General features: G+C 50.4%; 1 protein-coding gene across 1 annotated transcript; it reads right to left on the bottom strand.

Moving 5' to 3' along the window:
• Nucleotides 1–8,747: 8,747 nt before the first annotated feature.
• On the bottom strand, nt 8,748–15,825 carry TNFRSF13B (TNF receptor superfamily member 13B). Its single transcript, XM_048492557.1, has 4 exons — nt 15,688–15,825; nt 14,545–14,661; nt 12,243–12,458; nt 8,748–9,271 (listed from the first exon to the last, which is right to left on the bottom strand). The coding sequence occupies exons 1-4, from the start codon at nt 15,794–15,796 to the stop codon at nt 9,000–9,002; spliced, it is 714 nt and encodes a 237-aa protein (XP_048348514.1). The 5' UTR covers nt 15,797–15,825; the 3' UTR covers nt 8,748–8,999.
• Between the last annotated feature and the right edge of the window lie 813 nt (nt 15,826–16,638).

Raw genomic sequence — 16,638 nt, 5'->3', positions numbered from 1 at the left:
TGTTTTGGGGTGTGTGTTTTTGTGGTGTGTGCGGGCCATGAGCATCTGTGCAAACAAAATGGGCAAAATTATTAGCCCGCAAATAACTTTGCTTGACCCTCTTTCTGCATGTCTATAGAGAATGAGAGCACGTGCCCTCCTGCTTCCAGAAATGCGCATGTTTGATCTTCTGGGGCAGTTCTTCCTTAGTGACTGTTTGCAAGCTTAAGCCCAGGGAATGTTTGACAACAACGCTTACGTGTCGCTTGCGTGACTACCGTTTTTACTTTGGAGTAGACATCATTTGGGGCAACTGCTGTCGAACCCACCCCCACCAGCCCCAGGTGACGCTGGAAATGCCATTTGCATACGCAGAGACATGTGATTGGTGTTTGGAATATGCTGCCACAGGAGGTGGTGATGGCCACTAACCTGGATAGCTTTCAAAGGGGCTTGGACAGATTGATGGAGGAGAGGTCGATCTATGGCTCCCAATCTTGATCCTTCTTGATCTGAGGTTGCAAATGCCTCAGCAGACCAGGTGCTCAGGAGCAGCAGCAGCAGCAGAAAGCCATTGCTTTCACCTCCTGCCTGTGAGCTCCCAAAGTCACCTGGTAGGCCACTGCGAGTAGCAGAGTGCTGGACTAGATGGACTCTGGTCTGATCCAGCAGGCTCTTTCTTATGTTCTTAAGGCCATTGCTTTCACCTCCTGCCTGTGAGCTCCCAAAGGCACCTGGTGGGCCACTGCGAGTAGCAGAGTGCTGGACTAGATGGACTCTGGTCTGATCCAGCAGGCTCTTTCTTATGTTCTTAAGGCCATTGCTTTCACACCCTGCATGTGAGCTCCCAAAGGCACCTGGTGGGCCACTGCGAGTAGCAGAGTGCTGGACTAGATGGACTCTGGTCTGATCCAGCAGGCTGTTTCTTATGTTCTTAAGGCCCTTGCTCTCACCTCCTGCCTGTGAGCTCCCAAAGGCACCTAGTGGGCCACTGCGAGTAGCAGAGTGCTGGACTAGATGGACTCTGGTCTGATCCAGCAGGCTCTTTCTTATGTTCTTAAGGCCATTGCTTTCACCTCCTGCCTGTGAGCTCCCAAAGGCACCTGGTGGGCCACTGCGAGTAGCAGAGTGCTGGACTAGATGGACGCTGGTGTGATCCAGCAGGCTCTTTCTTATGTTCTTAAGGCCATTGCTTTCACCTCCTGCAGGTGAGCTCCCAAAGGCACCTGTTGGGCCACTTCAAGTGCAGTAGCAGAGTGCTGGACTAGATGGACTCTGGTCTGATCCAGCAGGCTCTTTCTTATGTTCTTAAGGCCATTGCTTTCACCTCCTGCCTCGTGAGCTCCCAAAGTCACCTGGTAGGCCACCATGCGAGCAGCAGAGTGCTGGACTAGATGGACTCTGGTCTGATCCAGCAGGCTCTTTCTTATGTTCTTAAGCAAGGCCATTTGCTTTCACTCCTCCTGCCTGTGAGCTCCCAAAGGCACCTGGTGGGCCACTGCGAAAGTAGCAGAGTGTTGGACCTCAGATGGGACTCAAGTCTGATCCCAGCAGGCTCTTTCGGCGTTCTTAAGGCCATTGCTTTCACCTCCTGCATGTGAGCCCCCAAAGGCACCTGGTGGGCCACTGCGAGTAGCAGAGTGCTGGACTAGATGGACTCTGGTCTGATCCAGCAGGCTCTTTCTTATGTTCTGAAGGCCATTGCTTTCACCTCCTGCGGGTGAGCTCCCAAAGGCACCTGGTGGGCCACTGCGAGTAGCAGAGTGCTGGACTAGATGGACTCTGGTCTGATCCAGCAGGCTCTTTCTTATGTTCTTAAGGCCATTGCTTTCACCTCCTGCCTGTGAGCTCCCAAAAGGCACCTGGTGGGCCACTCTCACAGTAGCAGTGAGTGCTGGACCAGATGGGATCCTGGTCTCTGATCCAGCAGGCTCTTTCTTATGTTCCTACGCTTGGCTGCTTTCACATCCTGCCTGTGAGCTCCCAAGGCACCTGGTGTGCCACTGCGAGTAGCAGAGTGCTGGACTAGATGGACTCTGGTCTGATCCAGCAGGCTCTTTCTTATGTTCTTAAGGCCATTGCTTTCACACCCTGCATGTGAGCTCCCAAAGGCACCTGGTGGGCCACTGCGAGTAGCAGAGTGCTGGACCAGATGGACTCCTGGTCTGATCCAGCAGGCTCTTTCTTATGCACCTGGGCGCCATTGCTTTCACCTCCTGCCTGTGAGCTCCCAAAGGCACCTGGTAGGCCACTGCGAGTAGCAGAGTGCTGGACTAGATGGACTCTGGTCTGATCCAGCAGGCTCTTTCTTATGTTCTTAAGGCCATTGCTTTCACCTCCTGCCTGTGAGCTCCCAAAGACACCTGGTGGGCCACTGCGAGTAGCAGAGTGCTGGACTAGATGGACTCTGGTCTGATCCAGCAGGCTCTTTCTTATGTTCTTAAGGCCATTGCTTTCACACCCTGCATGTGAGCTCCCAAAGGCACCTGGTGGGCCACTGCGAGTAGCAGAGTGCTGGACTAGATGGACTCTGGTCTGATCCAGCAGGCTCTTTCTTATGTTCTTAAGGCCATTGCTTTCACCTCCTGCCTGTGAGCTCCCAAAGGCACCTGGTGGGCCACTGCGAGTAGCAGAGTGCTGGACTAGATGGACTCTGGTCTGATCCAGCAGGCTCTTTCTTATGTTCTTAAGGCCATTGCTTTCACATCCTGCCTGTGAGCTCCCAAGGCACCTGGTGGGCCACTGCGAGTAGCAGAGTGCTGGACTAGATGGACTCTGGTCTGATCCAGCAGGCTCTTTCTTATGTTCTTAAGGCCATTGCTTTCACACCCTGCATGTGAGCTCCCAAAGGCACCTGGTGGGCCACTGCGAGTAGCAGAGTGCTGGACTAGATGGACTCTGGTCTGATCCAGCAGGCTCTTTCTTATGTTCTTAAGGCCCTTGCTCTCACCTCCTGCCTGTGAGCTCCCAAAGGCACCTAGTGGGCCACTGCGAGTAGCAGAGTGCTGGACTAGATGGACTCTGGTCTGATCCAGCAGGCTCTTTCTTATGTTCTTAAGGCCATTGCTTTCACCTCCTGCCTGTGAGCTCCCAAAGGCACCTGGTGGGCCACTGCGAGTAGCAGAGTGCTGGACTAGATGGACTCTGGTCTGATCCAGCAGGCTCTTTCTTATGTTCTTAAGGCCATTGCTTTCACACCCTGCCTGTGAGCTCCCAAAGGCACCTGGTGGGCCACTGCGAGTAGCAGAGTGCTGGACTAGATGGACTCTGGTCTGATCCAGCAGGCTCTTTCTTATGTTCTTAAGGCCATTGCTTTCACCTCCTGCCTGTGAGCTCCCAAAGTCACCTGGTAGGCCACTGCGAGTAGCAGAGTGCTGGACTAGATGGACTCTGGTCTGATCCAGCAGGCTCTTTCTTATGTTCTTAAGGCCATTGCTTTCACCTCCTGCCTGTGAGCTCCCAAAGGCACCTGGTGGGCCACTGCGAGTAGCAGAGTGCTGGACTAGATGGACTCAAGTCTGATCCAGCAGGCTCTTTCTTATGTTCTTAAGGCCATTGCTTTCACACCCTGCATGTGAGCTCCCAAAGGCACCTGGTGGGCCACTGCGAGTAGCAGAGTGCTGGACTAGATGGACTCTGGTCTGATCCAGCAGGCTCTTTCTTATGTTCTTAAGGCCCTTGCTCTCACCTCCTGCCTGTGAGCTCCCAAAGGCACCTGGTGGGCCACTGCGAGTAGCAGAGTGCTGGACTAGATGGACTCTGGTCTGATCCAGCAGGCTCTTTCTTATGTTCTTAAGGCCATTGCTTTCACCTCCTGCCTGTGAGCTCCCAAAGGCACCTGGTGGGCCACTGCGAGTAGCAGAGTGCTGGACTAGATGGACTCTGGTCTGATCCAGCAGGCTCTTTCTTATGTTCTTAAGGCCATTGCTTTCACATCCTGCCTGTGAGCTCCCAAGGCACCTGGTGGGCCACTGCGAGTAGCAGAGTGCTGGACTAGATGGACTCTGGTCTGATCCAGCAGGCTCTTTCTTATGTTCTTAAGGCCATTGCTTTCACACCCTGCATGTGAGCTCCCAAAGGCACCTGGTGGGCCACTGCGAGTAGCAGAGTGCTGGACTAGATGGACTCTGGTCTGATCCAGCAGGCTCTTTCTTATGTTCTTAAGGCCATTGCTTTCACCTCCTGCCTGTGAGCTCCCAAAGTCACCTGGTAGGCCACTGCGAGTAGCAGAGTGCTGGACTAGATGGACTCTGGTCTGATCCAGCAGGCTCTTTCTTATGTTCTTAAGGCCATTGCTTTCACCTCCTGCCTGTGAGCTCCCAAAGGCACCTGGTGGGCCACTGCGAGTAGCAGAGTGCTGGACTAGATGGACTCTGGTCTGATCCAGCAGGCTCTTTCTTATGTTCTTAAGGCCATTGCTTTCACCTCCTGCCTGTGAGCTCCCAAGGCACCTGGTGGGCCACTGCGAGTAGCAGAGTGCTGGACTAGATGGACTCTGGTCTGATCCAGCTTGATGCTGCCCATGTTCTTAAGGCCATTGCTTTCACCTCCTGCCTGTGAGCTCCCAAAAGGCACCTGGTGGGCCACTGCGAGTAGCAGAGTGCTGGACTAGATGGACTCTGGTCTGATCCAGCAGGCTCTTTCTTATGTTCTTAAGGCCATTGCTTTCACCTCCTGCCTGTGGGCTCCCAATGTCACCTGGTGGGCCACTTTCTGAGAAATAACAGAGTGCTGGACTAGATGGACTCTGGTCTGATCCAGCAGGCTCTTTCTTATGTTCTTAAGGCCATTGCTTTCACATCCTGCCTGTGAGCTCCCAAAGGCACCTGGTGGGCCACTGCGAGGAGCAGAGTGCTGGACTAGATGGACTCTGGTCTGATCCAGCAGGCTCTTTCTTATGTTCTTAAGGCCATTGCTTTCACACCCTGCATGTGAGCTCCCAAAGGCACCTGGTGGGCCACTGCGAGTAGCAGAGTGCTGGACTAGATGGACTCTGGTCTGATCCAGCAGGCTCTTTCTTATGTTCTTAAGGCCCTTGCTCTCACCTCCTGCCTGTGAGCTCCCAAAGGCACCTGGTGGGCCACTGCGAGTAGCAGAGTGCTGGACTAGATGGACTCTGGTCTGATCCAGCAGGCTCTTCCTTATGCTCTTAAGGCCATTGCTTTCACACCCTGCATGTGAGCTCCCAAAGGCACCTGGTGGGCCACTGCGAGTAGCAGAGTGCTGGACTAGATGGACTCTGGTCTGATCCAGCAGGCTCTTCCTTATGCTCTTAAGGCCATTGCTTTCACCTCCTGCCTGTGAGCTCCCAAAGGCATCTGGTGGGCCACTGCGAGTAGCAGAGTGCTGGACTGGATGGACTCTGGTCTGATCCAGCAGGCTCTTTCTTATGTTCTTAAGGCCCTTGCTCTCACCTCCTGCCTGTGAGCTCCCAAAGGCATCTGGTGGGCCACTGCGAGTAGCAGAGTGCTGGACTAGATGGACTCTGGTCTGATCCAGCAGGCTCTTTCTTATGTTCTTAAGGCCATTGCTTTCACCTCCTGCCTGTGAGCTCCCAAATGCACCTGGTGGAGCCACTGCGAGTAGCAGAGTGCTGGACTTCTGGATGGACTCTGGTCTGATCCCAGCCAGGCTCTTTTTCTTATGTTCTTAAGGCCATTGCTTTCACCTCCTGCCTGTGAGCTCCCAAAGGCACCTGGTGGACCACTGCAAGTAGCAGAGTGCTCGACTAGATGGACTCTGGTCTGATCCAGCAGGCTCTTTCTTATGTTCTTAAAGCCATTGCTTTCACCTCCTGCCTATGAGCTCCCAAAGGCACCTGGTGGGCCACTGCCAGTAGCAGAGTGCTGGACTAGATGGACTCTGGTCTGATCCAGCAGGCTCTTCCTTATGTTCTTAAGGCCATTGCTTTCACCTCCTGCCTGTGAGCTCCCAAAGGCATCTGGTGGGCCACTGCGAGTAGCAGAGTGCTGGACTGGATGGACTCTGGTCTGATGTTTCTTATGTTCTTAAAGACATGTATATCAAATTGCTCCCCTTTTGCAGGATTGCCTGTAGCTGCCATTCAAGCATGTGAGTGTGTGTGTTTGTATTTGGAAACGTTTCTCAGTGGTAACCGTTTTTATTTGTGCTTTCAATACAGAATCCAAAACATACAAAAAAGAAAAACAATTGACCAAGTTGTTTCATAGAGACTTCCAGTTTCCTTTGCCCCGAATATTAACCCTTAAACCCTAACATTTCAGGGTACTTGGCCATCAAACATCGAAACAAAATTAAATCTTTAGCATCGTTATTGATAAAAAGTCTCGCCTTTCTCTATTGAATCTGATTTTAACAGCCCATAACCTTCCAAACCACTAGTCATCCTTCCCCCCCCCCCCCCCCGCTATCTAGATATTCTATGAAGGGTTTCCAATAGTCCATGAACTGTTGATTGGATCTTATTTTAACTGTCCTTAACCATTCAAACTTTGGACCTGGAGTTAACGTGGCGGCAAGCAGATGTGTTATCTCTTGGATAACTTGGTGAAGAGGGAAGAATTAGGAGTTTGGATTTATACCCCGCCCTTCTCTCCTGTAAGGAGGCTCAAGGCAATTTACAAACTCCTTTTCCTTTCCTCTCCCCACAACCAACACCTTGTGAGGCGGGTGGGGCTGAGAGAATTCAGAGAGAACTGTGACTAGCCCAAGATCACCCAACAGGAATGTAAAAGTGCAGAAACACATCTGGTTCACCAGAGAAGCCTCCGCCACTCAGGTGGAGGAGTGGGGAATCAAACCCGGTTCTCCAGATTAGAATCCACCTGCTCTTATCCACTACGCCACGCTGGCTCTCATAATTTCCATCCCTCAACAGGGCACAGGATTGAGACAGTAAATCAAAACCAACCATGAAATATCTCTTTTGAGGGTACTGGGCTTGTTTTGGCAAAAGCTAAGCTTTTATGTGATGCTTTCGTCTTTTCTACCCCCTTTGTACGTGCCTGTTAGTCTATGTTAATTGATTGCCTTTCAGATGCAATGGTGGGTGGGGTCGACCTCAGCCCCCTCCTCTCCCGTTACCCAGGTAAAGCCAGCATTGTTTCCTGGAGCATCGGGTGGCGTTCTCTCTCCTACCCGCCACAGCGAGCGCTGAAGAGAGTCACCATTTCGCATCCGTGTGGAGCACATGGACCATATGCTCCCGTTGCCTGGCAACCAGGAGGAAGGCATGCCCCTAAGACAAGCGAGCTCTGAATTAAATGTCACCCTGGTTGTGTTGGGGTGTGTTTTAGTTTGCTTTTAGTTTGCTTCTGGGGCCAGGTGGGCTTTTAACGTTTCGCTCCTTGCACAGCTGAGCGCTGGTTCTGCCCATCTCATCTGACTGCAGCGAAGCCGAGGCGTGGTCCCCCACTTTTATATATATATATATTTTATAGTGGATTTCAGGTGTTCACAGGAATTATCCTGAGGTTGCACAATTCATTTTCCCTACAGATGCGTTGTTTCCCCCTCATACACCTCCCAAAGAAGATCTGTTCAAGAATTTTAAATCAGAACAATCAGAAAATTGCTTAATTGTTCTTTTCCCTTGCATATGGGAAATTTGCTGGGGGTGGGGGGTGGGGTGGGGTGGATAAATGGCCAGCAGGAAAAGGGTTAAGCATCCCCCCCCCCCCATTTCCCTCTTTCTTTGCCAGTCCCCCATTCAACCAGCAGTGAGAGACAGCAGAACTTGAAATGAGTATCTAGTGGGCATTTTGAGCTAAGTTCTATATTCCCTTCATTGAATGGCAGTTTTGATCGGGCGTTCCATGTGGCGAACGGCTGGCTTTGAGGATGGAGACGCCACTGGCAAATGAGCTTAACAGCACCGTGGTTTTGGGTCACGGCGAAGCACTGCCCTGTGGATAACTTGGCCTTCCTAAAAATCAGTGGGACGTTTACAAGTCAGCATGGAATTCGTAGACTTTGGAAAGGCCAGTTTGCAGAGGGCAGGTCTACCAAGGGCTGATAGCTGTGAGAACTTGATGTTCAAGGCTGGCAGATTTCTGAATATCAACTCCTGAGGGGCAGTCAGCAGGGAGAAGACTTCGACTGCCGTTCCTCTCTTATAAGCCTTCCCTGGAAACAAGGCAAACCTTTGCGCTAATCCAGCAGGGCTTATCAAAACACTTAAACTAGTTGTCACCTTTGCGTTCTTGCACGTTGACATCTGTGAGCGGGTTAATACAACTAGCGTTGCAGAAAGCGGCTATTTTATTTCACATGCTACTGATTAGATACGTGTATATTTCACTGAAAAGATCCGGGGCGTTTTTAGCTTTTTCTAAACCTGTGCACAGACACTGTCTTAAAGATGAACGGTTTGCAGTTTCGTTTCGGCGAGAGAGAAGCCACAGTTCGGGTTTCTTCCTGGATGGCGGCCAGGCCGAGAACGATGGGTAAATCGGGATTCTGAAACTGACCGGTTTTGAGATGCGTCTGCCTGTATGAAACTAACAGGGAGAAGTCTAAGATGAGACTTTTTTCTCTGATGTGTCATTTTTCCGTGCTCAGGGAACTTCAGTGTTGATCCCAATATGTAACTCAATGCCTTTTGTACAGCGGGGGAAGACGGTGCAGGAGAAACTACGGTATTTGGGTTTAATAAGGAGCTAAGTTGTTTCTGGAAAATAAATTGACGGGCGGAGGGGGAAAACGAAATAGGAAATGAAGACGAACCCTGCTTTTTCCTTTGCACTGTTTTTCTTTTCTCTGTCTTTTGTTCGAAACATTCTGGTGTCTGTGCTTGCAAATGGACGGGGTTTGTCCTGATAGTTTGCACCGGGGGGGGGGGGGGGGGTCCAAAGGGTTTGAGAGACGTTCAAACACTGCTTGCACCCTGAAATCCAGAGATTGCTTCTTTCTAATGCTGGCCACTGATGATTTGCGTGGGCCAGTTCTTAAGGCAAGGCAGGGCAGAAATCTGAAAAAGTCGAGCAGCTTCCTTGTTTTGTGTTTTGAGGGTTCTCCACAGATCTCCAATCTTGTCCCCCTCAAGTCGCCTGCACCTTCTCTTGCGAGGGGGAGCATATGATCTGGAAGTGGCCGTTCTCAGGGGTAGGGATTGTTCCCACAATCCCTGACGAGGACATTCCAGCAGCAGGAGCAGCATCCTCCCTGCCTCCGAGTTGGTACGTCCTGTGACATGCCCTGGACTCCTGAACGGGGCTTTGCTCCGGAAAGCAGAAGCCGCAGGTTTCAACAGGCTCCAGAGTCTGACTGCCGCTGGATTTGCTTCCCACGCTTCCTACGTCCATGAGGCATTCTGGAAAATAAGCCCATGTGCGTTAGGATACAAGGGGCAGGTTCCTGGACCAATCCCAGAGAGCGTGAGGTGCGTCTCGAAAATTTATTTGGCACCCAGGGCAAAAATGTACACTTCCACCTATATTACGTTTTAAGACTTTGCAAACTGCGCTCTCTCCTTAAACCTTGAAACATAGATTCATTCCGCACATGCAGAATAATGCACTTTCAAACTGCTTTCAGTGCTCTTTGAAGCTGTGCGGAATAGCAAAATCCACTTGCAAACAGTTGTGAAAGTGGTTTGAAAACGCATTATTTTCCATGTGCGGAAGGGGCCATAGTTTTATTTCTTTTCGAACCGCTCAAGAGTTCTGTGACACTGGAAAGATCACTCACGGCAGTGTGTGTCGGCCTTCAGTGTTCAGTTCAGTGTGCAAAAGTGTACAAGTCAGCCTATATTACATTTTAAGAGTCTGCAAACGGCACGCTCTCTTTTTACCCTGAAGCATCGTTTTCTTTCTCTTTGAACAAGAATTCTGTGGCATTAGAAAGCTTGCTCATGGCAGTGTGTGTACCATTCAGCCTCTATTACATTTTAAGACTCTGCAAACTGCGCTCTCTCCTTATACCCTGAGACATCGTTTTCTTTCTCTTTGAACAAGAATTCGGTGGCATTAGAAAGCTTGCTCATGGCAGTGTGTGTACCATTCAGCCTCTATTACGTTTTAAGACTCTGCAAACTGCGCTCTCTCCTTATACCCTGAAACATTGTTTTCTTTCTTTCTGAACTGAATGAGAGTTCTGTGACACTGGAAAGATCGCTCACGGCTGCGTGTGTCGGCCTTCAGTGCTGTGATTCACATTGACTTCAGCTGGCAAAATGAGGCCTGCTCTTGAGATATTCTCTGCATTAAAAGCACGGGGGTGGGGGGGGGGGTTCATACTGGGCCCTTTGTTGCTGCTTCCCTTAACCATGCTGTAAGGCAGGAGCTGAGAAGGGAAACAGTTGTGCAGAAAACTGGAAGCTGAAAAAATTCTGGGCTGACTCTGAGCAGAAGGCACGCCTTGGGAGCTGACTCTTGTCAAACAGGTTTTGCCTGGTTTCAACACCAAAGCCCAAATCTGCAAAACCTGGTTGAGCAGAAGTGAGAAGTGTGCCCGATGAAGCGGAAGCCCCTTCTTCAAGCCTTTTGTGGGGGGTGGGGGGTGGGTGGGTGGTATTATCTTTGTCCTTGGCAGTACTTATGCCTCTAAAGGAGCACCAGTGGCGTAGGAGGTTAAGAGCTCGTGTATCTAATCTGGAGGAACCGGGTTTGATTCCCAGCTCTGCCGCCTGAGCTGTGGAGGCTTATCTGGGGAATTCAGATTAGCCTGTACACTCCCACACACGCCAGCTGGGTGACCTTGGGCTAGTCACAGCTTCTCGGAGCTCTCTCAGCCCCACCCACCTCACAGGGTGTTTGTTGTGAGGGGAGAAGGGCAAGGAGATTGTAAGCCCCTTTGAGTCTCCTACAGGAGAGAAAGGGGGGATATAAATCCAAACTCCTCTTCTTCTTCTAAAGCAATGGTGGGATTCAGCCAGTTCGCACCACTTCGGCAGAACCGGTTTTTAAAATGGACTACTTGAATAGTTTGAGTAGATGTCTTTCAGCTGCACCCATGAGCCGAGCGTCCGGTCGCGGTGCCGCAGCCACTCTGTCTGCAAAGAGACTTCCTGCTGGTACGGGGGGCTGGAAAAGTCAGCCTCCCCACCACCAAGAGATGTATTTATGTATGTATGTATGTATGTATGTATTCTTTACACTTATATCCCACCAAATCTCCTGCAGGACTCAGGAAGGCTTGACATAAAAGCACACGAAACAATCCATACAATAAATATAATAAATAGCATAAAAATAAACGTTGAACACATTATAAACAACAGAAGCTTAAAATCCTAACTGCAGCCCACCAGCACCTTGGGCTTGTCACAGTTCATCAGAACTCTCAGCCCCACCTACCTCACAAGGTGGTTGTTGTGGGGAGAGGAAGGGAAAGGAGTTTGTAAGCCACCTTGAGTCACTTTACAGGAGAGAAAAGGGGGTATCAATCCAAACTCTTCTTCATTAGAAAGACACTACTGGAGTCCAGTCTAGCTGTTCTGCTCTAGACTATCCTAGCTACATCTCAAAAAGGATATTGAGGAGATAGAAAAAGTGCAGAGAAGGGCAACGAGGATGATTGAGGGACTGGAGCACCTTCCTTATGAGGAGAGGTTGCAGCGTTTGGGACTCTTTAGTTTGGAGAGGAGACGTCTGAGGGGGGATATGATTGAAGTCTATAAAATTATGCATGGGCTAGAAAATGTCAACAGAGAGAAATTTTTCTCTCTCTCTCACAATACTAGAACCAGGGGGCACACACTGAAAATGCTGGGGGGAAGAATTAGGACTAATAAAAGGAAACACTTCTTCACACAACGTGTGATTGGTGTTTGGAATATGCTGCCACAGGAGGTGGTGATGGCCACTAACCTGGATAGCTTTGACAGATCTATAGAGGAGAAGTCGATTTATGGCTACCAATCTTGATCCTCCTTGATCTGAGATTGCAAATGCCTTAACAGTCCAGGTGCTCGGGAGCAACAGCCGCAGAAGGCCGTTGCTTTCACATCCTGCCTGTGAGCTCCCAAAGGCACCTGGTGGGCCACTGCGAGTAGCAGAGTGCTGGACTAGATGGACTCTGGTCTGATCCAGCTGGCTTGTTCTTATGTTCTTATGTTCTAGCTACCCTCTGAATGTATACATAAAGCATTAATTAAAAATGAAAACCTGGTGCCTGATGAACAGAAGACACCTTTTTAATCCTCCGTTGCCTAAATGTTGCAGACCTGGGTTTTGTGTGGGCATGTGCAGCATATACGGGACTCTGTTTTTTTAAAAACAAACAAACCCCCAAATTCTGCCTCCAAAGTTAGCCCTGCGCACATTTCTGCCAAGCGTATTTACCTTTTGGGACGTCCCCCTTTTTGTGACAAGCGATGGTGCCGGTGTGACAGGTCACCTCTCCCCCCCGCTTTCTAAAATAAATCCAGGTCAACAGCAACGAGGAGAGCAGGGTGCAGAGGCAGAGTCCCAGCATGAGGTAGACCACCAGTTGCTGGTCGTATGCGTTGTCCAGCTTCCACGCTAGAGCAGCCGGTGCAGGTAAGGGGGCAGGCTCACCTGGAAGTCACACACAGAGAGAATTAAACCAGCATTTTCTGCAGGAAGGGTCTGCCTTGTAGGGCGCCTGGGGCGGTCGCTTCTCAGGAAGCGTCGGGCTCTCGTGATTTTCGCTGCATGTGGTGCAGACCTGTATTTCGAAGCCACAGTTCTTGATAGTGGGGATCAGTTGCTCTAGAGCAGGGGTGTCCAACTCTGGTGCCCCAGATGGTCATGCTGCTAATTGGCCGTGCTGGCAGGGGCTGATGGGAATCGTAGTCCAGGAACATCTGGGGCACCACCCCTGCTCTAGGGCAGTGGTGGCGAACCTTTGGCACTCCAGATGTTATGGACTACAATTCCCATCAGCCCCTGCCAGCATGGCCAATTGGCCATGCTGGAAGGGGCTGATGCGAATTGTAGTCTATAACATCTGGAGTGCCAAAGATTCGCCACCATGGCTCTAGGGCAATGTGGGAAATTGCTTAGGGGGCCCTAAGGGGAAACACCTGTGTCCACCTGTTTTCCAGCCCAGTTCTTGTGTCTGCTTTAAGTACACTAAGAAAATCGAAGAGTTAACGGTCGTTTCCTCCAAACTTTTCTCCTTGAATTAAAAAAAAAAATAGCAAGTTTCACTGGGACTCCCAGAAACATTTCCTTTTCAGGATGTGAAAGGGATATCAGCCCTGCCTTCTGAGAAGCCCACCCCATGTTGACCTTCTGGAGTTTCTGCCCTCTCCTTCCCCCCAAGTGTCCCCCTTGAATAGAAGAAGGCAAGACCAGAACAGTGACTCATGCAGAGATGCAGCGGGCAACGTTATCTGAGGGCACGTGATTCTGTTGAGTGGCTCGAAGACATGGGCCTCTGGCGTTTGAAGCAGAGGCTGATGGGAAGGAGGCACGAGTACACAGTGCAGAGACAGAACAGGCACCCTCATCTCTGGCAGGATGGGCTTTGTGGAGGGGGGGTTTCGTGTGAGTTTTCTTTCTTTCGGAGCATAGTTTAGGGACATCGCTTGTACTTGTGTGGCTGCACTATTATTTCCGCCATTATTTGACTTCCTGAAATGGCTTATCTTGTGGGCCATTCAAACATGGTCACCTCCAAATAGGGAGGATTTCAGAATATTGGCTCAGTCTCTTCCTCCTCCTCTTGGGTTGGAAACTCAGGCTGCGGAAGGGCTGATCATTATTCCCCACCCCACCCCACCCCGGGTAAATATAAACTCTTCCTAAGCACTGTTTTGCCCTGAGTGCTTCATATGAATGAGCCTTTAAAATTGCTGCCTTTGATTCCTGAGACCTTCATTGCTACCTTGAGAACCAGCGTGGGGTAGTGGTTAAGAGCAGGTGGATTCTAATCTGGAGAACCGGGTTTGATTCCCCACTCCTCCACCTGAGTGGCAGAGGCTTGTCTAGTGAACCAGATGTGTTTGCGCACTCCTACATTCCTGCTGGGTGACCTTGGGCTAGTCACAGCTCTCTCTGAATTCTCTCAGCCCCACCTGCCTCACAAAATGTCTGTTGTGGGGAGAGGAAGGGAAAGGAGCTTGTAAGCCACCTTGAGTCTCCTTAAAGGAGAGAAAGATGGGATATAAATCCAAACTCTTCTTCGTCTTCTACCTTTAATTGGGGGACAGTTAATCACATCTTACACTTTTATCAGTTGCAGGCCCTGAAGGATACATGGTCCTCCTCTCACCACAACCCTGTGAAGTATGCTAACCGCAACAGTAAGCCTCTGGCCCAAACTTCCAAAGCTGAGTTGGGAATGGATGCCTGACCTTCCCTCCTCCTAGTGTGGAGCTTTAACCATTACACCACCCTGCCCTAGCTCTCTAGTGACTTTCTGCCCTTATTCCTAACCAATGCCTGCATCAACATATTATCTTCTGCCCCACTGTTTGATTTCCTGCCAATCCCCCCGTGCATAAGTTTCACCGCCTAGTTCCAGCTGGGTTGAGATGAGCCGTAGGGAACCTGTGGGTTGGCGGGAATGTTGCGCTGCGCTTTCCCGGAGGCATGCTCTCCGCGGAGTCGCAGGCCAAACTGAATCCCCCCCACCTTTCCACCTGAAAGCTACGTCAGTCTTCCCCCGTGCTCTTACTTCTGCAGAAGGGCTGGCATTCCCGGGGGTGCTGTCCGCAAATGGTGGTGCAGTTGACGCACTCCCTGATGAACGTATCGTAGTAGAAACCTGCACGCTTGCCGCATTCGATGGACTCTAGGGAGGGAAGAAAGGTGGCACCCGTTGCGTTAAGCGGGCAGGGCGAGGGGAGCGTTGGGGTTGTGAGTCAGCACTTTGCTCGGAGGCTTCACCCCCCTCCCCTCCCCGTGCCTGTGCATCCACGCACACCACCTGCAGTTCACTGTGTTGCTATGGGAACAGCTGCATTCTTCAGTCCCATCCCCTCTCCAGTGTGGTGTAGTGGTTAAGAGCAGGTGCACTCTAATCTGGAGAACCGGGTTTGATTCCCCACTCTGCCACTTGAGCTGTGGAGGCTTATCTGTGGAACCAGATTAGCTTGTGCACTCCCCACACACGCCAGCTGGGTGACCTTGGGCGAGTCACAGTTCTTTGGAGTGCTCTCAGCCCCACCTACCTCACAGGGTGTTTGTTGTGAGGGGGGAAGGGAAAGGAGTTTTGTCAGCCCCTTTGAGTCTCTTTACAGGAGAGGAATGAGGATATAAATCCAAACTCTTCTTCTTGTTCTTCTCCAAAGTTGGAAAAAGGAGTGGCTCTGAATATCTGGAATTCTAGCCTGCTCAATAGTTCCTCTGCGCCCACCCTGGCTGACTTTATCACCCTTTACCCCATGGAGCATGATGGCTAGGGGTCCCCAATCTGGTTTCTGTGAGCACCCAACATACTTTTTCTGGCACCAGCCAAGTGTTTTTAGGAAGCGGCAGGGTTTTGATTAACTACTGAAGATTGTGTTGGCTGTGACCCCCTACAGCTACCCCCTACAGTGTGATACAGAAGAGGGATGTGAAAGAGGAAACGACAAGCGTCGCACAGATTTCTCTGGACCATTGGTCATCTCTGGTCAAACAAGTTCCATAGGCTTTTTCTAAGTACTACAAAAACCTCCCTAACCTATTGAGCGGAAACATCAAGAGGATGAGTGCAATGAAGCTTTTGTCATTCCAGGATGCCCAAAAGATGCTACTTTCTGTCTCTAGCCCCAAGCTTAACAAGCTTGATATATTTAAAGGACACCTCCCCTTTTTTTTTCTTTTGGATACTCACTGCAAACCTCAGTACAACTCCTGATCCTGGATGTCTGACAGACCAGCGAGCAGGCCTTGCATTCGTACAAGAGCGCATCCCAGTATTCTTCCTTCAGGCAGGCGGTCATGGTCTGTTGAGGGCACAGGTACGGCCAAGAGAGGCCTGCGGAAACAGAATCAGAGGGGAACTCCCTAAAATTATGCCAGCAGTTGGAACTGGGAGACCTGTGAATTCAAAGAGAATTGAGGGGATAGATCTAACATTTTTGAAAAGCCATTTTAAAGTCATCACAGCTGGCTTAGGGAGGATTTTTAAGGGAAGAGACCGTCAGAGGTAGTTTACCGTTGCCTTCCATTGTCCCCTGTTAAATACTTTCCAGGGTCGACCCAGCTTAGCTTCTGAGGTCTGACTAGATCAGGCTAGGCCGGGCCTGTCTGAGTCTGGGCTACAAGACTCTTTGCAGCAGTGGCATAGTGGTTAAGAGCAGGTGCACTCTAATCTGGAGAACCAAGTTTGACTCCCTGCTCTGCCACTTGAGCTGTGGAGGCTTATCTGGGGAACCAGGTTAGCTTGTGCACTCCAACACACGCCAGCTGGGTGACCTTGGGCTAGTCGCAGCTCTCTCAGCCCCACCTACCCCACAGGGTGTTTGTTGTGGGTGGGGGGAGGGAAAGGAGATTGGAAGCCCCTTTGAGTCTCCTTATAAGAGAAAGAGGGTATAAATCCAACTCTTCTTCTTCTCCTATACAGCCAAACCACTTTTATACCCTAAGGGCTAACACACTTGTCCTAAGCAATACATTTTAAATATTTATAATGAAAATTCTTGTGTTTACATGCATACAAAAGTACTCCTTGAATCTCTAACCTAAATAATGCTTTCGGCTTACAAAATGCCTTCACGTATAACTACAAAATATGCAATACAAATATATACAACATGCAAATAGTCAATCATCCAACCTCAAT

The sequence above is a fragment of the Sphaerodactylus townsendi genome, linkage group LG04 (genome assembly GCF_021028975.2).
Source record: "Sphaerodactylus townsendi isolate TG3544 linkage group LG04, MPM_Stown_v2.3, whole genome shotgun sequence".
Classification (NCBI taxonomy): domain Eukaryota; kingdom Metazoa; phylum Chordata; class Lepidosauria; order Squamata; family Sphaerodactylidae; genus Sphaerodactylus; species Sphaerodactylus townsendi.
This window is presented reverse-complemented; position numbering and strand designations above follow the sequence as displayed.

Coding starts and splice junctions, on each gene's coding strand:
- TNFRSF13B (XM_048492557.1), bottom strand. CDS start 15,796: ATGACCGCCTGCCTGAAGGAAGAATACTGGGATGCGCTCTTGTACGAA. Junction 14,662..15,687: donor GAGTTGTACTGAGGTTTGCA/GTGAGTATCCAA, acceptor TTCCCTCCCTAG/AGTCCATCGAATGCGGCAAG. Junction 9,272..12,242: donor AAAGGGGGACGTCCCAAAAG/GTAAATACGCTT, acceptor CTTATTTTCCAG/AATGCCTCATGGACGTAGGA.